At 49.9% G+C, this 19,377-nt stretch overlaps 1 protein-coding gene across 5 annotated transcripts in view; it reads right to left on the reverse strand.

Annotated features, from left to right (window-relative positions):
- Positions 1–388: 388 nt before the first annotated feature.
- The window catches only part of ASTN1 (astrotactin 1), a 303,494-nt gene continuing 284,505 nt past the window's right edge, over positions 389–19,377 (reverse strand). For 4 of the 5 annotated variants that reach the window (XM_060643585.3, XM_060643583.3, XM_060643586.3 and 1 more), the window contains 3 exons: positions 17,311–17,411; positions 8,058–8,241; positions 389–4,199 (listed from right to left, as the gene is read on the reverse strand). In XM_060643585.3, the coding sequence (XP_060499568.1) occupies positions 3,962–4,199; positions 8,058–8,241; positions 17,311–17,411 (523 nt within the window). In that variant the 3' untranslated portion in view covers positions 389–3,961. Of the gene's footprint in view, positions 4,200–8,053; positions 8,242–17,310; positions 17,412–19,377 lie in introns of those variants that run through there. The other variant, XM_060643587.3, reaches the window with a different exon arrangement.

Consider the following 19,377-nt stretch of genomic DNA (forward strand, 5'->3'; position numbering starts at 1 on the left):
TTTAGTGACTCCCACCATCCTGTACTTCTCTCTCATGGTTCTCTTCACCCCGGTAACGATGGACTCAATGTCTGGCTTTCCCCATAAGCTGCCAGGTTCTGCGACGAAGAAGCACACGCTGGGCACCGGGCATCGTGTGTGAGATAGGGTAGATACTCAGTAAATACGTTTCATTGGCTAATTATCTGGATGGTGCTAGAAAAGATGAGAATCACTACTGCCTAACGACACGTTTATAATTGGCTGTGAGGTGTTTAACTTTTTGTTTTGGTTAGGATGGCGGGCTGTAAGGCACCTGAGGCGTAACGTCCGAAACTGGAGCAGTTCCCTGGTGGGTCCCCCCAGATCACTCTGACTGTTGACGGACACAAGGTAACATCCACACACCTGACACTTACTAACAGCTTTGTTTATTATTTAGTTGATTATTCCATTTTTTATAACCGTACAATAATTCTCTTTGAAACAATACTGTTATACCTGAAGTTGGTCACATGATATCCATTCTTTCTTCTATCGTAGTCAAGTGGGTTTTTTCCACACTCAGTGTTTTAATAGAACATCTGAATCTCAAGAAGTGTGCTTAACCAAAAATAATGAATGGACTGAACTCCATGGAAGATGACTGCATACTCAGTTAAAGGTCTAATGCTATTATGGTGGGTCATGTATGTTTAAGGGGAAACGCCAGGGTCTCAGGGGGAGCCCAGAGCCGGGGGAGGGTTGGCGGGTATAAGTGACTCCTTAAGACCTGTTTGTCAGTTTGGAAATTTGAGGTTTAATACTGGTCTGGTACCATCACCCTTTTTAGTCAGGATGGGTTCCTCCAGGCACGCTTTGGGAAAGGTCACAAGGGCATGATCAACAGTTTTTTCCCAGGAGCCAAGATCCTGCAGTTAAATCCTCAGAGGAAGTTAGAATCCTGCCCCACTCATGTTGGCCTTCCTTGTAACTTGAAAGTGGGTGATGGGACCCAGCCATAGCATCTGTGTGTCTAGTGTGTGTTTAATGTATGTGGATAGTGCATGTGTGTGCGTGTGTGTGTAATGTAGGTGTGTATAGTGTATGTGCATATAGTATGTGTGTGTAGTATACATAGTGTGTGTATATATGATGTGTGTGTTATGTATGTGTAGCCTATTGTGTGTGCATAATGCACGTGTGTGCAACATATATGTGTTGAGTGTGTGTGTATATATATGTGTGTGTTATGTATATGTGTGTGTATTGTGTGTGCATAATGCATGTGTGTGATGTATATGTGTTGAGTGCATGTGTATAGTGTATGTGTATATGCGTGTATGATGTATGGGTATGTATAACTTTTGCACGTAGTGCATGTGTATAGTGTGTTGTGTGTGTAACGCGTGTGTGTGTGCTCTATGTACGTCTCGTGTGTGTGTGTAAATGTATGTGTGATGAGTGTGGTACGTGTGTGTGATGTACGGGTGTGCAGGGCGTGTGGTGTGTGTGTGTGGAGGTGTGTGTGCGAGCACACGTACCGCGAGGAGGGCAAAAGGGGACACAGAAGGAGGAAGAGAGTCATGGAGAAGGAAGGGATGAAGGAGGCAGGGTGGGGCCCGAGAGGAAGACGAGAAATCAGATCCAAAGCTGGAGGGACCTGGGGGAGGAGGAGGGGAGACTGGGAGAGAATGAGCCTCCTTATTTTAATAAACAGAAGAGGGGGGTCAAAGAAGTGTGACCCTGACGCCACTCGCCGTCCTCCCTCCTCAGCCCGTTGGCTCACGGGGCCAGGAAGTCAGCGCAGCCCTGGCGGCCCCCACCACGCTGCACAGACCCCGTGTTCCGGGCGGACTTGAACAGAGGGGGTAAGATGGCCTGTCTCTCAGCCTCGCCCACCGGTTGGGGACCAGCTGCCTGTGGCACTGTCCTCCCTGGCGGAGGTCAGTGATGTCCCTTTAGGCATCCCACCTGCGGCCCTGCACTGCCCATGAGCGGGAGGGCCGACTTTTCTGCTGGCCTCGGCTCCGGAAGTGGAGGAATTTCTGAGGCAGGTACCTTCCAGAATTCGAGACAAATCTTTCAGTCTTTTTACGGGAAGACGCAGGGCGGGCTGTGAGCCCTCCCGAACCCGCAGCCTCACCCCAGGCCCCGCTGCCAGACCCCGGGGGAAGCTCGCTCCGCAGACCCCTCGGTCCCCAGGGGTGCTCCGGTGGCTGAGTTCAGGGTGCACCGTGGGCACATCTGTCCCAGGCAGGTGTGGCAAAGGGAAAACTCTCTGGGCGGGTCCCTGTGGAGCTTAGAGAAGGGACAGCTGCATGCCACAGGAAAACTGGCCTGTTCCTGTCGGGGCCCAGGCAGCGGTAAAGGAGGCATCTGGGGCAAACCGCCTAATGGGGTTCCTCTCTTTGCCTGGGGTTCCTCATCACTGAAACAGAGGCGAGAACAGCACCTCCTTGGTGGTGGGGGCGGGAGGCTGTCCTGAGGATTCAGGGATGTACGAAGTGCTCAGAGCAGCTCTGACACACGGTAAGCACGAACGGGATCTGTCATCACTATTTGGAAAAAAACCAGGAGAGTTCCATATCGTCCTGCATCTCTTTCCTGACCTTTCTCTTGTGTTTCCAAATGAGGAGCCCCGGTCAAAGGCAGGGTGACTGGAAGTGTGTGTCGAGGCCTCTGAGGTGTGTGGGCCACATGGCCCTCAAAGCTCTTACGGAAAGGCTGGCTCTCCTTTTAACTGGGCCACCACTTACATCTGTGGCTACCACACTAGGGTCATGGGACGGAGCCAAGGGCCCGGCCTCTACTTGCCTACACAGAACCTCGGCTACTCCCGGCAGCTGGATGGGAGGTGAAAACAGTGGTATTCTCCTGTGGATGGCCATCCAGAGAAAGGATCTGCAAAACTAGCGACATAATTAGGCAAATTTAGCAAGGGAGAAATGGACATTAGTTGCGTGTGTGTGTGTGTGTGTGTGTGTGTGTGATCAGTAAGAGCTTTAGTTCACCGAAACACTGACATGGAGGTATCAGCCCTTCCTGGACCAGAGTGGGTGTCGGTCAGGCCTTCTCTGCCCAGGGTTAAGTGACTCTGACACTAAAGAGAATCCAGGCGTGCGACGTACATATGTGGTCTGGAGAAGTTCATCCTGGAGACACAGTTTTTTAGAATAATCAACTCTACTTCTTTTCTAGAATATGACTGCTAACTAGTCTCCCAGGCAGAATGTTTCGAAGGTGCATTTGACAGGTAGCATTTTGCCGCCTCTTAAAGATCGTATTGTCTTAAGGAGAGGCAGAGATCCACCAGAAGGAGATTTCATTCTAATCCTGTCTTAGAACGGGTGAGGATCTAAAAAATCCCGAAGGCCTGCTGGGACCCATGTTGGAGGCTCAGTTCACCTGAGAGGTGTGAAACAAGCAATAGGAAGGCGTGGGGGAAACCATGAGACCCGCACAGAGGCCACCCTCCCAATTTCCTGTGGTCTTTGTGAGCAGAGCTTAGGCTCCCAGAGTGAGATGCTTCCTGAGGAACGCTTGAGGCCAGGGCCCGAGGCCAGTCTAGCAACTCTCTGACCTCATCTCTGTCCCCAGCTAACAGACTCAGGGACTCAGTGAGCACAGGGTGCCTCGACCTGATAGACCTTTCATGGGAAGCATGGCAGAACTCTTGAGCATTTTGATGAACCTCATGGGAAAAAAAAAATTAAATGAAACAAATCAACTGTAACACAAGCCCCAAAGTAATCCCTTGCAGAGAAATACTGCACGAAGCTGCCGGATGGCAGCTGTACCGACCATGCAGATGGAGAATGTCATACCAAAGAAGTTCCACCGGGAGCAAGGATCAGTTTCTCCCTGGTTTAGCTATTGCCTCTCCCTGGTTTAGAGGTTTTAATGTTCCATTAAAAAATATTAAAAATCCACAAACCAACCCAGATGTTCCTCTCCTCTCTCCTGCTTCGTTTCGGCAGCCACACCATCTGGCTCCATGGCGCTAGATGTCTTTGCTGTCCCCATAGTCGTTGTAAGGGACGCTCAGGGTCTGCTCCTCGCACGTCTTCCTGAGGTCCCGGCTGAGCTCTGACCAGTCAAGTCCGTAGGGCTTGATCTCACTGTAGCGGCAGCCCAGGTACTTCAGGGAGCCACGTCGCAAGCTTATCTTGGGTTCCTGAAGGAGGCCATTGCACCAACTGCTGAGATCGCCTAGCTGGGAAAGGATGAGGCCAGCTTTCCTATGGATCAAGCGTGGAGGATACTACTATTAGTGTGAGACTTCGTTATTTCTTTTAAAGCCTTATTTGCTTTTGAGAGAGTGTGAGCAGGGGAGGGACAGAGAAAGAGGGGGGCAGAGGATCTGAGGTGGGATCCACGCCGACAGCAGCGAGAAAGACACGGGGCTCGAACTCACGAACCTCGAGATCTTGACCTGAGCTGAAGTCGGACGCTCAATCTGCTGAGCCACCCAGGCAGCCCTAGAGTGAGACTTTTCAACTCCAAGAGGGCACAGCCTAGTATGTTCTACCTGCTGGTCTAGCATGGGCACTTAGAACAGGGGTCTTCCATAAATATCTGTCAAGCAACTGGTTGGATGGACAGATGGGTGGATCGAAGAACAGTCTGGCCGTGCCAAGTGGGACAGGCACCAAAACAAAAGAGAGAAACAAAATGCCATGAGGGAAAATAAAGAAGAGAAAATAACTGATATTTTAGTGGGAATTTATGCCCTTTGAAAATCATAGAGTTGGCAGTTTTGAAAGACAAATCAAATCCGTTTTCTTTACAGCCAGCAATTTACCGTCATCAAATGACAAATAATGCATGTGAGTGAGTATTTGCCTTTTCCAGGCTATTTCAGAACTAAGCAGAAACAGCTGATATACTGAACTTTGGAGGATATCAGTGTAATGAATTATGCCCGTATGGAGGTAGTGGCAGTGAACTAAGGGCCAAGACAGCAATGCCCTCAGGGCACACTGATGCAGGGCCATTCTTGGGGGAAATGCAGACTCACGGTGGCACACGTGACCTAATTAGCCTTCAGGTGAGCTCATGCTCCATTCCGCCTTCTATCTTGGAAGGCCAGGAGGCCATGGCCATTGCGCCCCAATCAAGAGAGAGAGGAACAGGAGGGGACGAGAGGGCACCTGAGCTGCTGCAGATCGCCAGTAGAGAGAGAAAGGAACAGAGGAGAGTGAGGCTGCCCCAAGTTCACGCACACTGGAGTGCAGTGATCCCTCTGGGCCAACACCAGAGCCTGGGGGCCTCCATGAGCAGCCTCGGGGAAGCAGCCCCACAGTCCATCTCACTGGAGTACAGCCTTCTTCCCTGGGCCCATTTACAGTGTCAGAGAGAGGGGCTGCCTGACAGCCAGCTGTCAGACTCACCGCCTCTCTGGGCCCTTAGAAGCAGCGACGGAGCAACGTTTCCCTCACTCAGCTGTGTTCCTCTCATTCTACAAAGGCCTGAGTGCTCAGAGACCCACGGCATTTCTCATTTGAAAGAGCTCGTGGGAGGCTGTAAAATGCCGTCGTGAAAAGCTCAGTGAACAGCACCCCTTGCAGGATTTATCAGCGGCTAAGCTAACTTCTCATGTGAAGAACCACTCTTTTCTAATCCAATCAACAATTCTTTCCAGAAGATGGAAGTTTCTGCATTCCGTTCAGGATGACCTTTCAGAGAACAATAGCCACATTCATTTCATTTCTCCCCTCCTGTCTGGCTGTGACTACCACCGGGGGCGATCTCATTGCGTTCCCGGGAGGCCATGCTGAGAGGCACAGAGATGATGCTGGAAGAAAGGTGTGGAGATTCAGCAGCACGGTCAAGGGGCTGAGAGAGGGTGAGGTCATCGGAGGGCAGTGGTATTTTCTCCGATGTCAGTGGTGGGTCAGAGGAAGTCAGACACTCCTCCTGCCTCAGAAATAGCATCTGATGCAGACCGTCTCTCCTCTGCCTCTCAGCCTCTGCAGTTTAGCCACACAGGCTTCCAGAAGTCGTCATCAACAGGGACTTTGGTGGCCCTTCCTCTTAATCTACCCCACTACATGTCATTAGTTGTTGACAAATTCTTGGAAGGTGAGAACAACCAATGTCGTTCTCAAAGTATTTCAACCCGCAAGTCAATCTGGAGGCCTCCGTGAAAGTTAAGGGAACAGACTTATCTGCTCACAGGAAGTATGTAGCCCACAGACCCTCTTCTGTTCACTCTCAAGACGAGCTCCAAAGTGGGCCGATGCATCTCAAGGCACAGCGCTCTTCCCTTCCTGTGGTTCTCCCTGAGATCCGTGACACTGGAAAGTAAAACTTGATTTCCACAAGCTAATGAAATTACACAGTGTTTTCTAATATATAGCCTTGAAAAACTAGCATCACACATGGAAGGGTCTCCAGGGAGGAGAGTCTGCGAAGAGAGTGTCAGGTCAGCAGCACGCCCTGCTTTACAGGGGGATCCACGATTCTTCCCCTGCTCCCTTTCTTTATTAACCAATTTTCCTCCTGACTCTTGAGGTACAAGAGAGAAATTTTAAGAGCAATCCTAATGCCCTTGGAAATCAAGATGATATATGCAATGTTAGTGCTATTCAAATTGTGACATTTATGTTCCCTAACCAAGAACTGTATATATACACTCAATAAATGTCAGGAGGGAGGAAAGGGAGAAGGAAGGAGGGGGGAGCAGAAAGAAGGGAGGGAGCAGAGCGAGAGGGGGAAGGGAGGTGGGGGGAGAGAGGTGGAGAGAGGGGATAATATTAGGTATACGTAATAATAAGGGCAGGAGTAATAATGTATAGACCGGAGGGGACATATCTTAATGTGTATCTTCTCTCTAACCCAGGGTTTGCTTTTTACCGAAACTGAGACAAAACAAATGAAAAGCCCCTTATGTATTTCCCTCTGTGACATAGCTCTGGCATCTGTTTGCCCAAGGACCACCAGTCTCTATAAACTGCAGGAAATAATTTATGAAATGCAGAAAAGATTCTTCCTAAACTTACACTTCAAATCACTGTATTTTGGAAGATACTCCTAAACTTCCTCCTTCTTTCAAAAGTAAGAATGCAGGAGGGAATGTCCTGAACAATGGTCTTCTACGAGAGTTTATAATTTCAGGTCACAAGAAGCACTCTGACACTGGGCCTCCCTCCAGTTCGCTCAGAGGTCAGATGGGTGGGACAACTTCTGGGTGATACTTTCGTGCAGCCTATTGGCAGGAGTGCAAGGATTCTTCAAGTGCTAGAAGATTCCATTGTGTTGATTGTCTTCATTTTCTTTCCTTCTTTTTTTTTTTTTCTTAGTCCTTGGCTCTCCCCTTTTTTCTTTATGAACTCCTAACTAATTCAAGGACATACAGGTGCCAACATTCCATGTGAAAAGCCTCTTACACCGTCTATCTGAACATTCCAGTGCTTCTGCTGAAATCTGTTTTTCTTGGAATATATAGCCATGATGTAGAAACAAAATGAAGTTAGTATCTGCACACATCGTCCCCATTTGTCTCTTTCTAAGAATGTTATCTGAGTTGTATAACCTATAAGCAGTAGGTACTGAGTATTGAAAAGTTGCAGCTTCAGGGCCAGGGAAACACTATATTGTCCTAACTTTGGCCAAGATAGCTGTCAAGGTGGGTACTGACCACCACGCTGTCTTTCAAAAGAATGTGCAGTTGAGCTGAAAATACTCCTGTGCAATGCATATTGCATAAGCAAAGTTCATATGCAATAAATATGTTTGGATAACCCCTTCAATAAAATTCCTAATTTTCTTTCACAAGACTAGGCTTCTGGCTCCTACTGTGTTTTAGCATTTGGAATGCCATGTCAGCTTGAAAAAGAGGTGGGTAAAACAGGTCAAGGGCAAAGATTTTTTTTAGAGTTCAAGAAATGTATTCATGACTCGGCTGCTTAAATACAGCTTATCCAAAACTAATCTATATGAACTGGGCTGTGTAAAAGCACAGAACTTCCTTCTACAAGCAACTAAGCTCACCCAGGAAATCTCTGTGAATTCGTGGATTCAGTATTATGGTGTAGGAGGTACCAAATTTCAAAGAGCTGAGGTCTTTATGAGAGGCAATGAAGTTTATTAGTTACCTGGGGCCCAGTTCATCCTCACACCGCCAGGTGAATTCTCCAAAACTCTCATAGTGCTGGTTGTAGTGGTAGAGGACTCGGTGTAGGGTTGGAGAACCCAGATCCAGGAGGGTGTTATAGGCCGTCTGTTGCTCCTTCCCACTGGTGTAGCCATTGAAGAGATTGTAGATCTTATCTGCTATCTCTGAGGAGGACAACAAAGGTAAATAAATAAGATTTTTAACGTTTGTGTATACACGTGCAACATATGAGTGTGCACGTGTATGTAGATGTGTGTAATACATATCCGTGTGTGTGTGTGTGTGAGAGAGAGAGAGAGAAAGAGAGAGAGAGAGATGTTGCTTAAATACCAAACCTGGAGGCTGGAGACAGGGGTTTGAGTAACTCACTTTATCTCTGCCCCATTGTTTGTAGCTCTCTTTTCTATAAAATGAAAACCTTCAAATGGAATATTGCTGAGGTCAATTTCAGTTAGAACAGTCTCTGTCTTTGCCCATGTTTCCTGAAAATACAGTGCCTGAGGCAAAAGACTTCAGATTAATACTTTATTGGCAAGTGCAATCCCAGGGAAGCTGGAAGGAGGGAGGAAGGAAATGAAGCGAGAAAGGGGGCTGAGTGACTCTAAGGGAAGTGTGCTAAGGGAGCAGGCGGTAAGTTTTGCAGGACAGGATGTATGAAGCTACCAGAGCCCCACCAGTCTGTCCCAGGAGAATGGAAGCCTTTACCCCCAGCTCCCATCTGTGAATGGTCTGCAGGGACTTCTCACATTTGCCTTCATGAGCCATTAGCTCTCCCGCGCTTCCGGCTTGCATATGCTTGGGTACCAAGTGGGTCCTGCAAAAGCTACTGGGAATCCCTGGGTGGCAGGGGGTAGAGATTTGGCTCAGGGATGAAGTGAGGTAGTCAGGCGATGCCAGGGCAGCGTGAAGAACCCGGAGCGGTGAATGGTCGCAATTTCTAAGGCAACCTTGGCCCCACGATTAGGATTTCAGGAACACCAAGCCTTTGCAAGCCCACCCCCCCGACCAGATATGAAAACACGTTTGCAGATCTGTGATGACACAGAAATTGAATCCAATACATCCTGCAGCTCCAAATGAGTAATCCTTCGGTTTAATTTAGAACTCTTATATTTCTCCTCCAAGGCATACATTGCTAAGACTGAACTTGGTGATGTGGCAAAGTGGCAATGAATTTGTATAGCCTTGGCATTTTTCCTATGGAGCTCCAAGCACTTTATCATTAAATGTTTTCGTATTAAACCTGTCAGAAGGGAGATTTGTTCACATTTCCTTCCTAAACAGCTGGGAACTGAGATCTGGAGAGCAGAACTGTGTCTCAGATCCAATGTTAAATCTGAGGATGAAGAAACTAAGTCTACAGGTTTCTGAGACAGAACTTTGCCCACTCGACCTCCTGTTAGCCAAAAGGCATAGCAACCTGATTCGCTGTCACAACTCCAAGTGAACTCAGGGACTGTTGGTAATGACAGTCATTGTTGTAGGAGTTTTATGGGTTGGAAGGAAGAAAATTTCTACTCCTACTCTGTCCAGACATTGCAATGATTTCCTTACTTTTCTATCTTGCCCATCGCCTATGAGGACGGGGGCCAGAGCTTCTTCCATGTCCTGAGTGCCCAGCACAGGGCCAAACAACATAGTAGTTAAAGAACATCTTAGCTAAAAGAATAGAACTCATGATCTATCCAGTGATATTTCTCTATCCCACGCTCTACCAATCCTTTAGCAATCAAACTCTGATGGCCAGCACCTTAACTGCGTTAAAAATAACTTCAGTCCAGAAATCCACTGAGATATTCAGGATTTTTAAATTCTCAGGTTGTTAAAATAGGATCAAGAGGTAAAGTGGACAGTGACTTAGAATATAACGAGTACCTCTAGTTACTTATTAACGGTCTCTCGATTGTCAAGAAATTTACGTATATAAACTCTCATCCTCACACCATCACTGCAAGATGGATACGAATGTCTGTATCCTACACACGAGGACATTCGGAGAGAGGCCAGGTCACCCACCCAAGGTCACATAGCCAGTGTGGGCTGGAGTCACGATTTAAAACCACGTCTGTCCTCCGTTACTCTTTGGCACTAATGCTCAGGGGATTGGAGTGTTTCACCAATTTGAGACACAGGAGGCAGAATCCTGGTGGATGCACATCTGAGGTGACTGTTTCTAGTAGACCCATAGGTGGCCCCTAGGTGTCAAGAAAGAGGGACTCCCAGTAAGTATGCAGGGAGCCTGTCATTTCTGGAGCCGAGAGAGACAGGAGCAGAGAGACCAGTCTAAGAGCCGTATTGTTTGCAGTGAGAGGAGGGGAATGTGTACTGAGAGAAGAAAGACCAGGGGAGGAAGAATGTGGGCAATCAGACCAGAGCCCAGATAGGGAGGGCTGGGGTTCTGTTTATTGATGCCTCTCTGTTCTTATTTCTGGTGATGGGAAATAGCATCCCTGGCCCCAGGCCCTGGTTATGACTGTCTCCGCAGAGGAACGGAGATGGCTGAGAAGGTGTTTTCGGGTGTATTTACTATTCTCATAACACAACAGTAATATCCAACTAGAGAAGGCTGATGCTTTCCATTAGCAGCAGCACATATGCCCGAGGCCAGGTGGGAGACGCCCGGATGCCACCATAAATCTCCTAAAACCAAGATAATCTAACTCCAGGGTGTGCTTACAAGCCTACATCAGTAAGCGCGATGCTACATTCAGAGGGATCTATATGCTAGGTTCCTGGCGCGTGAGTATTTCTGGTTCCTCCTATTTCCACGGACGAAATTTAGAGATGTTATTTCATTAACTTTCATAGCATCTCAAGAAGTCATTAACTCAAAGAATGGAAAAGAATACAAGGTATTTTTAGTTATCATTTTACCCAGCTTTCAGCTTCACAGAAGTCTTGGGCTATCCAAAACAGGGATATGTCCTTCCTCTCTTTAAAATGCATGGTGTTCAGGAATACTTAAAATGCTGGTGGAGGGATGGCAGGGAGTCTACAGACATAACTCATCACAAAAAATCAGGCTGAGTTACTAGTTCTTAAAAGGGAAACGATACCTCTTAGGGAGCAGAATAAACCAACAGGGCTGGGACTTAAGCCCTCAGACACAGAGGATGGTTAAGAACAGACACCGTGGCATATAGCATCATATGAAGGTGAGTTCCACCACACTAGCTGTGTGGCCTTGGACAAATTACTTAACCTCTCTGGGTCCTAGTTGACTTTTCTGTTCTGTGACGGTGAATAATATACACCTTCCGAGATTATTGCGGGACTAAGTGGTGTTAAACATAAAGCCTTTCTTCAGCACAATGTCTGGACACAGTAAGCATACATGTATTCATCCATTCAATACAATCACCATGAACTTGGTATTTTTCTAGGCACTCAGGCTACATCAGGGAGAAACTGACAGAAGTCCTCACCCTTGAGGCGCTACGGTCCAGTGGTAGGAGGCATTTAGGGGAGCAACAACCATAGCAAGTACAATAGAGTCTGTAAAAAAGTGGGAGAGAGTCAAGAGGAAGAAGGAAGAATGGGGGAGCTGTGTGGGGCCCTGAGATTTTTCAACACGTGGCCATGATAGGTCTTATTTTTTTAAATTTTTTTTAACGTTTATTTATTTTTGAGAAACACAGAGAGACAGAGAACGAGCAGGGGAGGAACAGAAAGAGAGGGAGACACAGAATCTGAAGCAGGCTCCAGGCTCCGAGCTGTCAGCACAGAGCCTGACACAGGGCTCAAACCCACGAACCACGAGATCATGACCTGAGCCAAAGTCAGTTGCTCAAATGACTGAGCCACCCAGGCGCCTCCCCCACCATGATAGGTCTTATTGAAAAGATGACCCTGGAGCCAGGACCTGGAGGTCTTGGGAGGGGATGAGCTGCAGGGAGACGTGGGGAAGAGCATGCCAGGGAGAGGCAAGCCAGCACAGAGCTCCTAGGCTATGGCGGGCAGCATATCTGAAAACAGCAAATAAGCCACCATGTTTGGAGTAAGATGAGTGAGAGTCGAATGATGGTGGATGTTATTTTATTATTATTATTTACTATTATGATTATTACTGGTTCATCACTAGATCAAGCTTTTCCCAATGCCATGAGAGAGATACTGAAACACAGGAGTCCAAGAGACTGTGGGAAATAGTCTTATTTGAATGAGGGGGGGATTCCTGGGGCAGAAGTGAACTTTCTTTTACCCCAGCAGTGGCTGCTCTTTTTTTTTTGTTTATTTACTTTTGAGAAAGAGAGAGAGAGAGAGAGAGACAGAGAGAGACAGAGATTGAGCACTAGGGCGTGAGAGCAGGGGAGGGGCAGAGTGGGACAGAGGATCCAAAGCAGGCTCCACGCTGACAGCAGAGAACCTGATGTGGGGCTCGAACTCACCAACTGCAAGATCATGACCTGGGCTAAAGTCGGACGTTTGACCCACTGAGCCACTCAGGCATCCCAGTGGCTGCTCTTTTTACTATGAAATAAATAAGAATCTTGGAAGCATCTATACCTCCTAATGGCTTCCTTGCTGCTATAACGAAAGTTCCTTGAATGGAGGTCCTAAGGCACCATTGTCATGAGTCCCTGGGTCTGTCTGGCCCCACAATGAAGTAACTGATCACAGAATTCTATATGAAAACATGAGGGCAAGGAACCCCACCTGGCTTCTATCTTTGTCCTTCTTGGCACTGCCCACACCGCCCGCCCCCACCCTCCAGCCTCTGTCCCCTTCCCCTGCAGCCTCTCACCTCCCCCGGCTGCTCTGTGCTGCCTTCACACCCGTGATTCTCAGCCCTGGGAATAAAATTTGATTCTCCACCTGGAAGTCCTGTGAAAAACACAGATTAATGGTTTCTCTGGAGTTCCTGATTCGGTAGGTCTCAGATGGAACCTGAGAATTTGCCTTTCTAGCAGGTTCCAAGGTGAGGCTGCTGCTATTGGTCTGATCACACTTTGAGAACCACTACTATAGACAAATTAATTCTCTCAAGGGTTTCCTTGCTTCCTCTGGGACCGGCAATATGGCAAATAGCTCTCCCTTTCCCCTTGACCTTGGCAAACGCTCCTAATGTCCCTGTGTTGGCAGAAACCTGCCTGAAGCATTCTCCCACACAGAGGAATCCTCCCATGCCCCCAGAGAAGGGCAGCCTCTCAGCCTCTCATGAGTACTTCCAAACAATTTACTGCTCTCTCTGTACATACATAAATGTCCCTCCACCTTAAAAACTCACCTGCCTCTTCCTATTTCCCCCTGCTTATTTCCTGACCATTCTTCCACGAAAGAATCTGGCATCTAATTCATCTTTTCCACCTCATTTCTCATCACCATTTAGGGCAACTTCACTGTCGACATGAAAGTCCTCTTTAAGACTAGATCCCCCAGCCATCAGGAGTCAATTATCCTGTCTGAGACCTTCTCCAGCTTTGTCCCAGTAAATCCCAGGATCACATACTGTCAACACAACCTCCTTTCAAACTTCCTGTACTTCTTCCTGCCGTCAAATCTGTCCTTCAGTGATGGAAACCACCGCTCACTTCAGGCATCGGCTCTGACTGCCTCCTTCTCTACCTGGCACCATCCACATGGCCCATGGCCTGTGCCCTCAGCCGGCTTGCTCCATCCTTTGTCTCTTCTCTGTCTTCACACAGGCTCCTGGGATCTGCTGGGGGGACAGTCACAAGCCACTGAGCTAGGTGGTTCTGCTCGTGCTCCGTTGGCATTCTCAACACACCCCTGCCCAGCCCTTCTCACAACATATGACGCCTAGCATGACCTCTTTCTCTCCTGTCCCACATCCAAGCCATCGGCAGATCCTCTTGGTCCTACCATCAAAATAACTTAGGACCGGCCCACTCGGCACCATGGCCCTCGCAAGCGTCCCCTCTCCTCTGTCACTGCCACAGCCTTGGCTCCCCACTTCTATCTCGGACCTGCTATCTGGAGTCCACTCTCAGCACAGCAGATGAATGCTCCCGGACAATGTGAAGTCCAATCACGTCCCTCTTCCGCTTGAAGGGCTCCATTGCTTCCCTTCCGAATCCCAGGTTGAATGCTCAGCCCTGCACTGGGGCACCACGGGATCCGCCCCACCGTCCCTCTGAACTCCTCTTTGCCCTCTCTCCTCCCCATCCCTCTCCACCATGGGGGCTTCCTTCCACATCTTTAAACACACCAAGCATCTCTCTCGTGCTGCTCCTCCTTCTGCAATGATTTTCCCCCAGTATCAGCGTGTATTCTTCTCCACCCTCTTCCCAAACCATGCCAGTTAAGATTCTGCCCTCAGCTTGGAGACCAGGCTGGTCTTATCATGGACACTAGCTCGTTCCTCCCGGGAAGGGTGCTTTCAGGAGAACATGACGAGAAACTCACTGGCTCAGTGGCTTTAGTGTCATGATGTGATAAAATTCTTCATAGGAAAAGTGTGCGTACAAGGAATAGAGAGAGTCTAGCTTCCTGCTGGGTAATTAGGAGCCGAGGTCATGCTCCGGGTCACTTAAAAGGTAATTCCCATTTGTTACTTAGATTTAAACTCAGACCCAAGTGAGTTATATTTATGACCACCATCTGGGTTTGAAGGAGGCAAAGCATATGGTTTTTCGGTACAGCTGCTAGAACTGTATTAATTTGTGAGGATCCCCTCAATTAGTCCAGGCCATTAATCTGCACGTTTGCCCCCTACAGGACCCCCTTTTGGCTGAAGAGTAAAAGCACCTGGTGACGCTGTGTCATTCTCTCAGCAATAAATTGACTCTCCTGCTCCCAGCTGGTCTGCTGGGCTTCCAGACACTCTGCTCTGTCAGGGAGCCCAAGGGGGCAGCCGCACGTCTTGATTCACTTTGGGGGCTGAATTAACCCAAAGGAGCCCCACAGAGAAGCGGAAGAGTGGTCTCTCCCAGGCCAGCTCTCTACGTTGGCCATTCTTTGGTCCAGTGTCGTGGTCTGTCCATCTGTTCCCGCAGGTAGCACTGTGCTACAAATCTCCTACCTGCTGATCCCGCCCCTGATGCCCCACCAGCCTGCGGCCTCTTCCGCAGGCAAGTCCGAGGGGCCTACTTCTGCCGGCAGAGACATCAGCAAATTTTCCAAAACAGAAATAACTGGGGCACCTTCCCACAACCTGCTCCCCTCTGGCTTGGAGTAAGAAATCAACAGATGATGACATAAGGGGGCCACCGGTCCTGTCCAGATAGCCTCTCATTGCAACCCCAGACTCTGGTTTCATCATTTAGGGATTTCAAGACCTTCCAAAGTCATTTGGTCCATACCCTATCAGCCAGGCAGCGCTCACTCTGGAGAGAAGCGTCCCAGTGGATTCTCATAGTTCTAAAAAGGGGGATCCCCCCCATCCCCCCCCCCCCCCCCGCCACCTAACTTGAACACTCTGCTTAAAATGTAGGTCTTTTATTCATTCAAAGACAGGTTTTCACTCTTTTACACAATGACCTTCTAAATATCTAATTTAACATTATAGGCAAAGTGGGAACTGATGTCAAATAATGGGTCTGAGTGCCGAGGCTGTTAGCTGCTCACTTTGTGACCCTGGTCAGCTGTTCACTCGGCTCCGAATCTCAATTTCTGCACCCATAAAATGGGGGCAATCCATTCAGTAAATGCTTACCGGGTCCCTATCAGAAAGCAGACTCCGCATGGTTAGCGGCGGCATTTCTGTAGTCACGGAGACTTTGAGGCTGGAATTCTAAGCTGAGCCAGTTTCATCCAGAGAAATGTTGTGGCCAAGCAATTTGCTCATACCCTTTACATCACCTCATTTGGGCTCCTGACTCCAGTTGTATCAGGTTGGCCATGAGGGGCGCCATCTTAGAATGTATGTTCCCTAACATTTACTGCACCGTTCCTACGGGATGGGCACGAGAAAAAGACTTAAAGTAAATTCACTCATTTGATTCTTATTAGACTCTTATCAGGTAGGGTAGTCTTATCCCTTCCCCCATTTTATAGATCAGTAAACGGAGACATGAGGTGAGGTCAGCTGCTCAAGGTCAAGTAGCCAGCAGATCAGGAATCTGAACCTGGATGGTCTGACTCCAGAGCCTAAATTTTCCTGTCACCAGTCGGTCACCATGCTGCCTTCCTTCGAAGCGTTAGGGACGTGACAGCGAGCCAACAAACCAGATTCCACTCTAGCAGAACTCACTGTCCAGTGAGAGATACTGGGCCCGTGAGGATACTAACAAACGGAGATGAATGTTCCGAAGGAAAGTAACGCGGTGCTGCAGAACCTCCAGCAGTGCCTGTCCTGAGGAAGGGACACCGGATCCCAAATCTGCAGGTGGAAGGGAATTAATCAGTTCGCTCAGGGCTGGGGGTGGAGAGCACTGGAGGCAACGAGACTGGCGGCGGGAGCGGAAATGGCGTGGGGGACCTGAGAAAGGTGGTGAGGCAGAGACGCAGAGATTGATGGGGAGAGGGGACAGGAAGAGGCTGGCAGAGTGGGCCAGGGTCGCCTCAATCAGGTCCCGTGTGTCTGGTGAGTATTTTGATCTCTGTCACGAGAGGCATAGCAATCCTTGAAGAGTTTTAAGAAGGGGCCCGAGCAGGGGCAGATCGCTGTGTGGAAAATAACCGCGCTCTTCACAGGCCACACGTGTTCAGTGAGGTGGTAACTGCGAGGATCCTTCCAGGAGCTGTGAGGGCTACTGCGCCAGTGGTTCCAGTTAACGTAGGTCTGGGGCGCTCCTCCCCGTGTGTTTTCACATCACTGTGCGCGCCCCTGGAACGCTGCGGGGCCGTGTCCCTCACGGGCAACCCGATACACCTGGAGCCAGGAGCCACCCGGAAGGCCACCGGCGGGGCCAGCAATCAGCCTGGCCACCCCACTTCCCTTCCTGAAACTTGCACGGCCGGGGGGGGGGGTAAGATACAGTAATTAATTCCCCACCTGCAGACTCTCTTATGCTTTAATTCAAAATAACCCTTCAGATGTGCACAAACACATGAAGCCAGCAAGTGCCCAGATCAGGGTACTGAGGGCCGAGGTCACGGGCACTTCGGTGCATACCCAAGCGTTTGGTGTTGTCGCCTGTGCGTGCCCAGGGCTTTCGTCAGCGTGTCGTGCCAGCTGCCTGACTCTCAGACCGTGTGAAATAGCAGCAGACCGTGAGGCTTTCCACCAGAGGCAGAGGCGGAGGCGATCAGACAGGAACCCACATTCTGTCTGACTCCCTTGCTCCCGCTTTCGGCCCCCCGCAGGCTCTGCCGGCCCCAGCGTCACTCACCTTGGGCTTTGACATCATCCACCACGGGGCAAGGGGTCTTTACGATCACGTCGCTGGGCCTGGAACGCCGTCCGGTGTTGTCCACGCCCCACAGGGTGAACCTGGCAGAAGGGGGAGGAAACTGTCAACAGACAGAAGCTGAGGGCCTGGCTGACAGTCAAGCTGTGCTTGGGCGGGTTTGGTCCCGACCGTTCTCGCAGCCTTGTGTCAACGTGCTGCTACCACTCACGTCATGAGGTGCGTAGCCCAGAGCCTCTCATGGCTTCCCGGCGGGTCCTGGGTTGTAACGGGGTGCCTCGGGTATACTACTTGGCAGAAGGCATCAGGGCACCGAGCAGTGGTTCTCAAAGGGGGGCCCTCAGCCCAGCGGCATCGGCCTCACCTGGGTACTCGGCAGCCATAAAAGTTCTCCCGTCCGGCCCAGACCTACTGAATCGGAAACTCCAGAGGGGTGCTCTAACAAGCCTTCCACTTCTACTCTGACGGCCACTGAGCCGAGCGAAGACGTATGTGTCCAAGGAACCTGGGGTCAGAACTCGGGTCCGAGGCCCCACTCCCCACCGTGGGGAGTTACAGCTAAATCCTCTGAGCTCTACTTTCTCTCACCTGTGAAACGGGATGATGATGAACCCGCCTGCAGGTCCCTGTGAGGCCGAAATGAGATCATTACGTCCCGAAAGACCGAGGACAATACCCGGAAACCGGCGACACTGAGTAAATCACGTTCATTCTGTTCTGTCCTGTCTTGTGCTCAGATGGCACGGTGACGCAGAGGGCCGAGGACAGTTTCTCCCTTTTGAAGTCAGAAGCGGAACAGCCAGCGTTGAGGGGTCCTGACTTGCCTGTGGCTGGGGGCCTGCTTCCCATGTACGGCTAGTTCCACCCCACCACGGACCAGAAGGCCCAAGTGGAAACGCGGGCTGCTGGGACTGAGAATGTGACGAGCTGCCTGGGGGCAGGGCCCAGACCACACCTGTGGGCCCCGCAGGACTGCCTGGGCTCCTGGCTGTCAGTCAGGCTGGGGCCGGTGCTAGGCTTTCCCTCCTATGTCCACAAGGCAGCTCAGTCTGTTCCACTGGCCTCTGCTCCTTGGTTCAGATCCACCATCTTGCCTGGTCCTAAACCTCATCTGACCCTGGTCCAAATTCCGGCACCCTGCTACCCTTCTCTCCCTGCCAGCCCTCTCCTCCTAGGTCTGAGTGGTCCCTCTGTGCCACACCGGCCCCACACAGCTTCCCAGTGGCTGCTTGGATCCTCAGCAATGGCGGTCACTGGAGTTTCTCATCCTCTGGGCCTCCCAAGCAGGCTCCACAATGTCAGTGCAGAACCCGACGCGTGGCTAATCTCACAAACTGTGGGATCTCAACTGGGGATTCTTAAACATTTTTGTACTGTGGACCGAGAATCCTCAGAAGAATGTTTTTTTAATGCATTAAATAAAATGCACAGATAGGATGGCAAAATAAGCCAGCTGGGCTGAAATGCATGTCTCCTTCCGTGGAGCCCAGGAGAAGAACCAGCCCTAAGCCTTCGTGTGAGGTAATGAGGTCATGGCAGCAGCCTGGAGTGGCTGGGGAGCGAGAAGCTGTGAGTGAAGAAAATGCAAACCCCGATTCAATTCTGAACCACCGCCACACCCCAGACAACCAGCCTGCAATTCTGCGGAAGTTACTCCGTGTTGCTGAACCTCTGTTTTCCTCAACTATAAAATGGAAGCAAAACCCCGACCTCACAGGGTCCCCGAGGCTCCCACGCATAGTAAGCACTCCATAAACGAAGGCTGACCTCTCCATTTTAATGATCAGAAAACTTAGTTGCAATCTTGCTTAGAATTACTTAGTGCTTAAAAACAAAACCAGGCTAGGGGCCAAGTGTTTCCAACAACTAATCCAGGGCTCCCTCCTTGCACAGGGACTGAAGGTCTGGCTCCTCCTGATCCTCTGCGGAGAGGAACGACTCTCCCGGGCCCTCCACGGTCCTCTTCGCGTGATCTGCAGCGCCACCTAGTGGAGTGCCGCAGAGCTGGCTGCTCCTTCTCTCGCCACCCCCCCACCACCCCCCCCCCCC

Source organism: Panthera onca, chromosome F1 (assembly GCF_046562875.1).
Source record: "Panthera onca isolate mPanOnc1 chromosome F1, mPanOnc1 haplotype 2, whole genome shotgun sequence".
NCBI lineage: Eukaryota > Metazoa > Chordata > Mammalia > Carnivora > Felidae > Panthera > Panthera onca.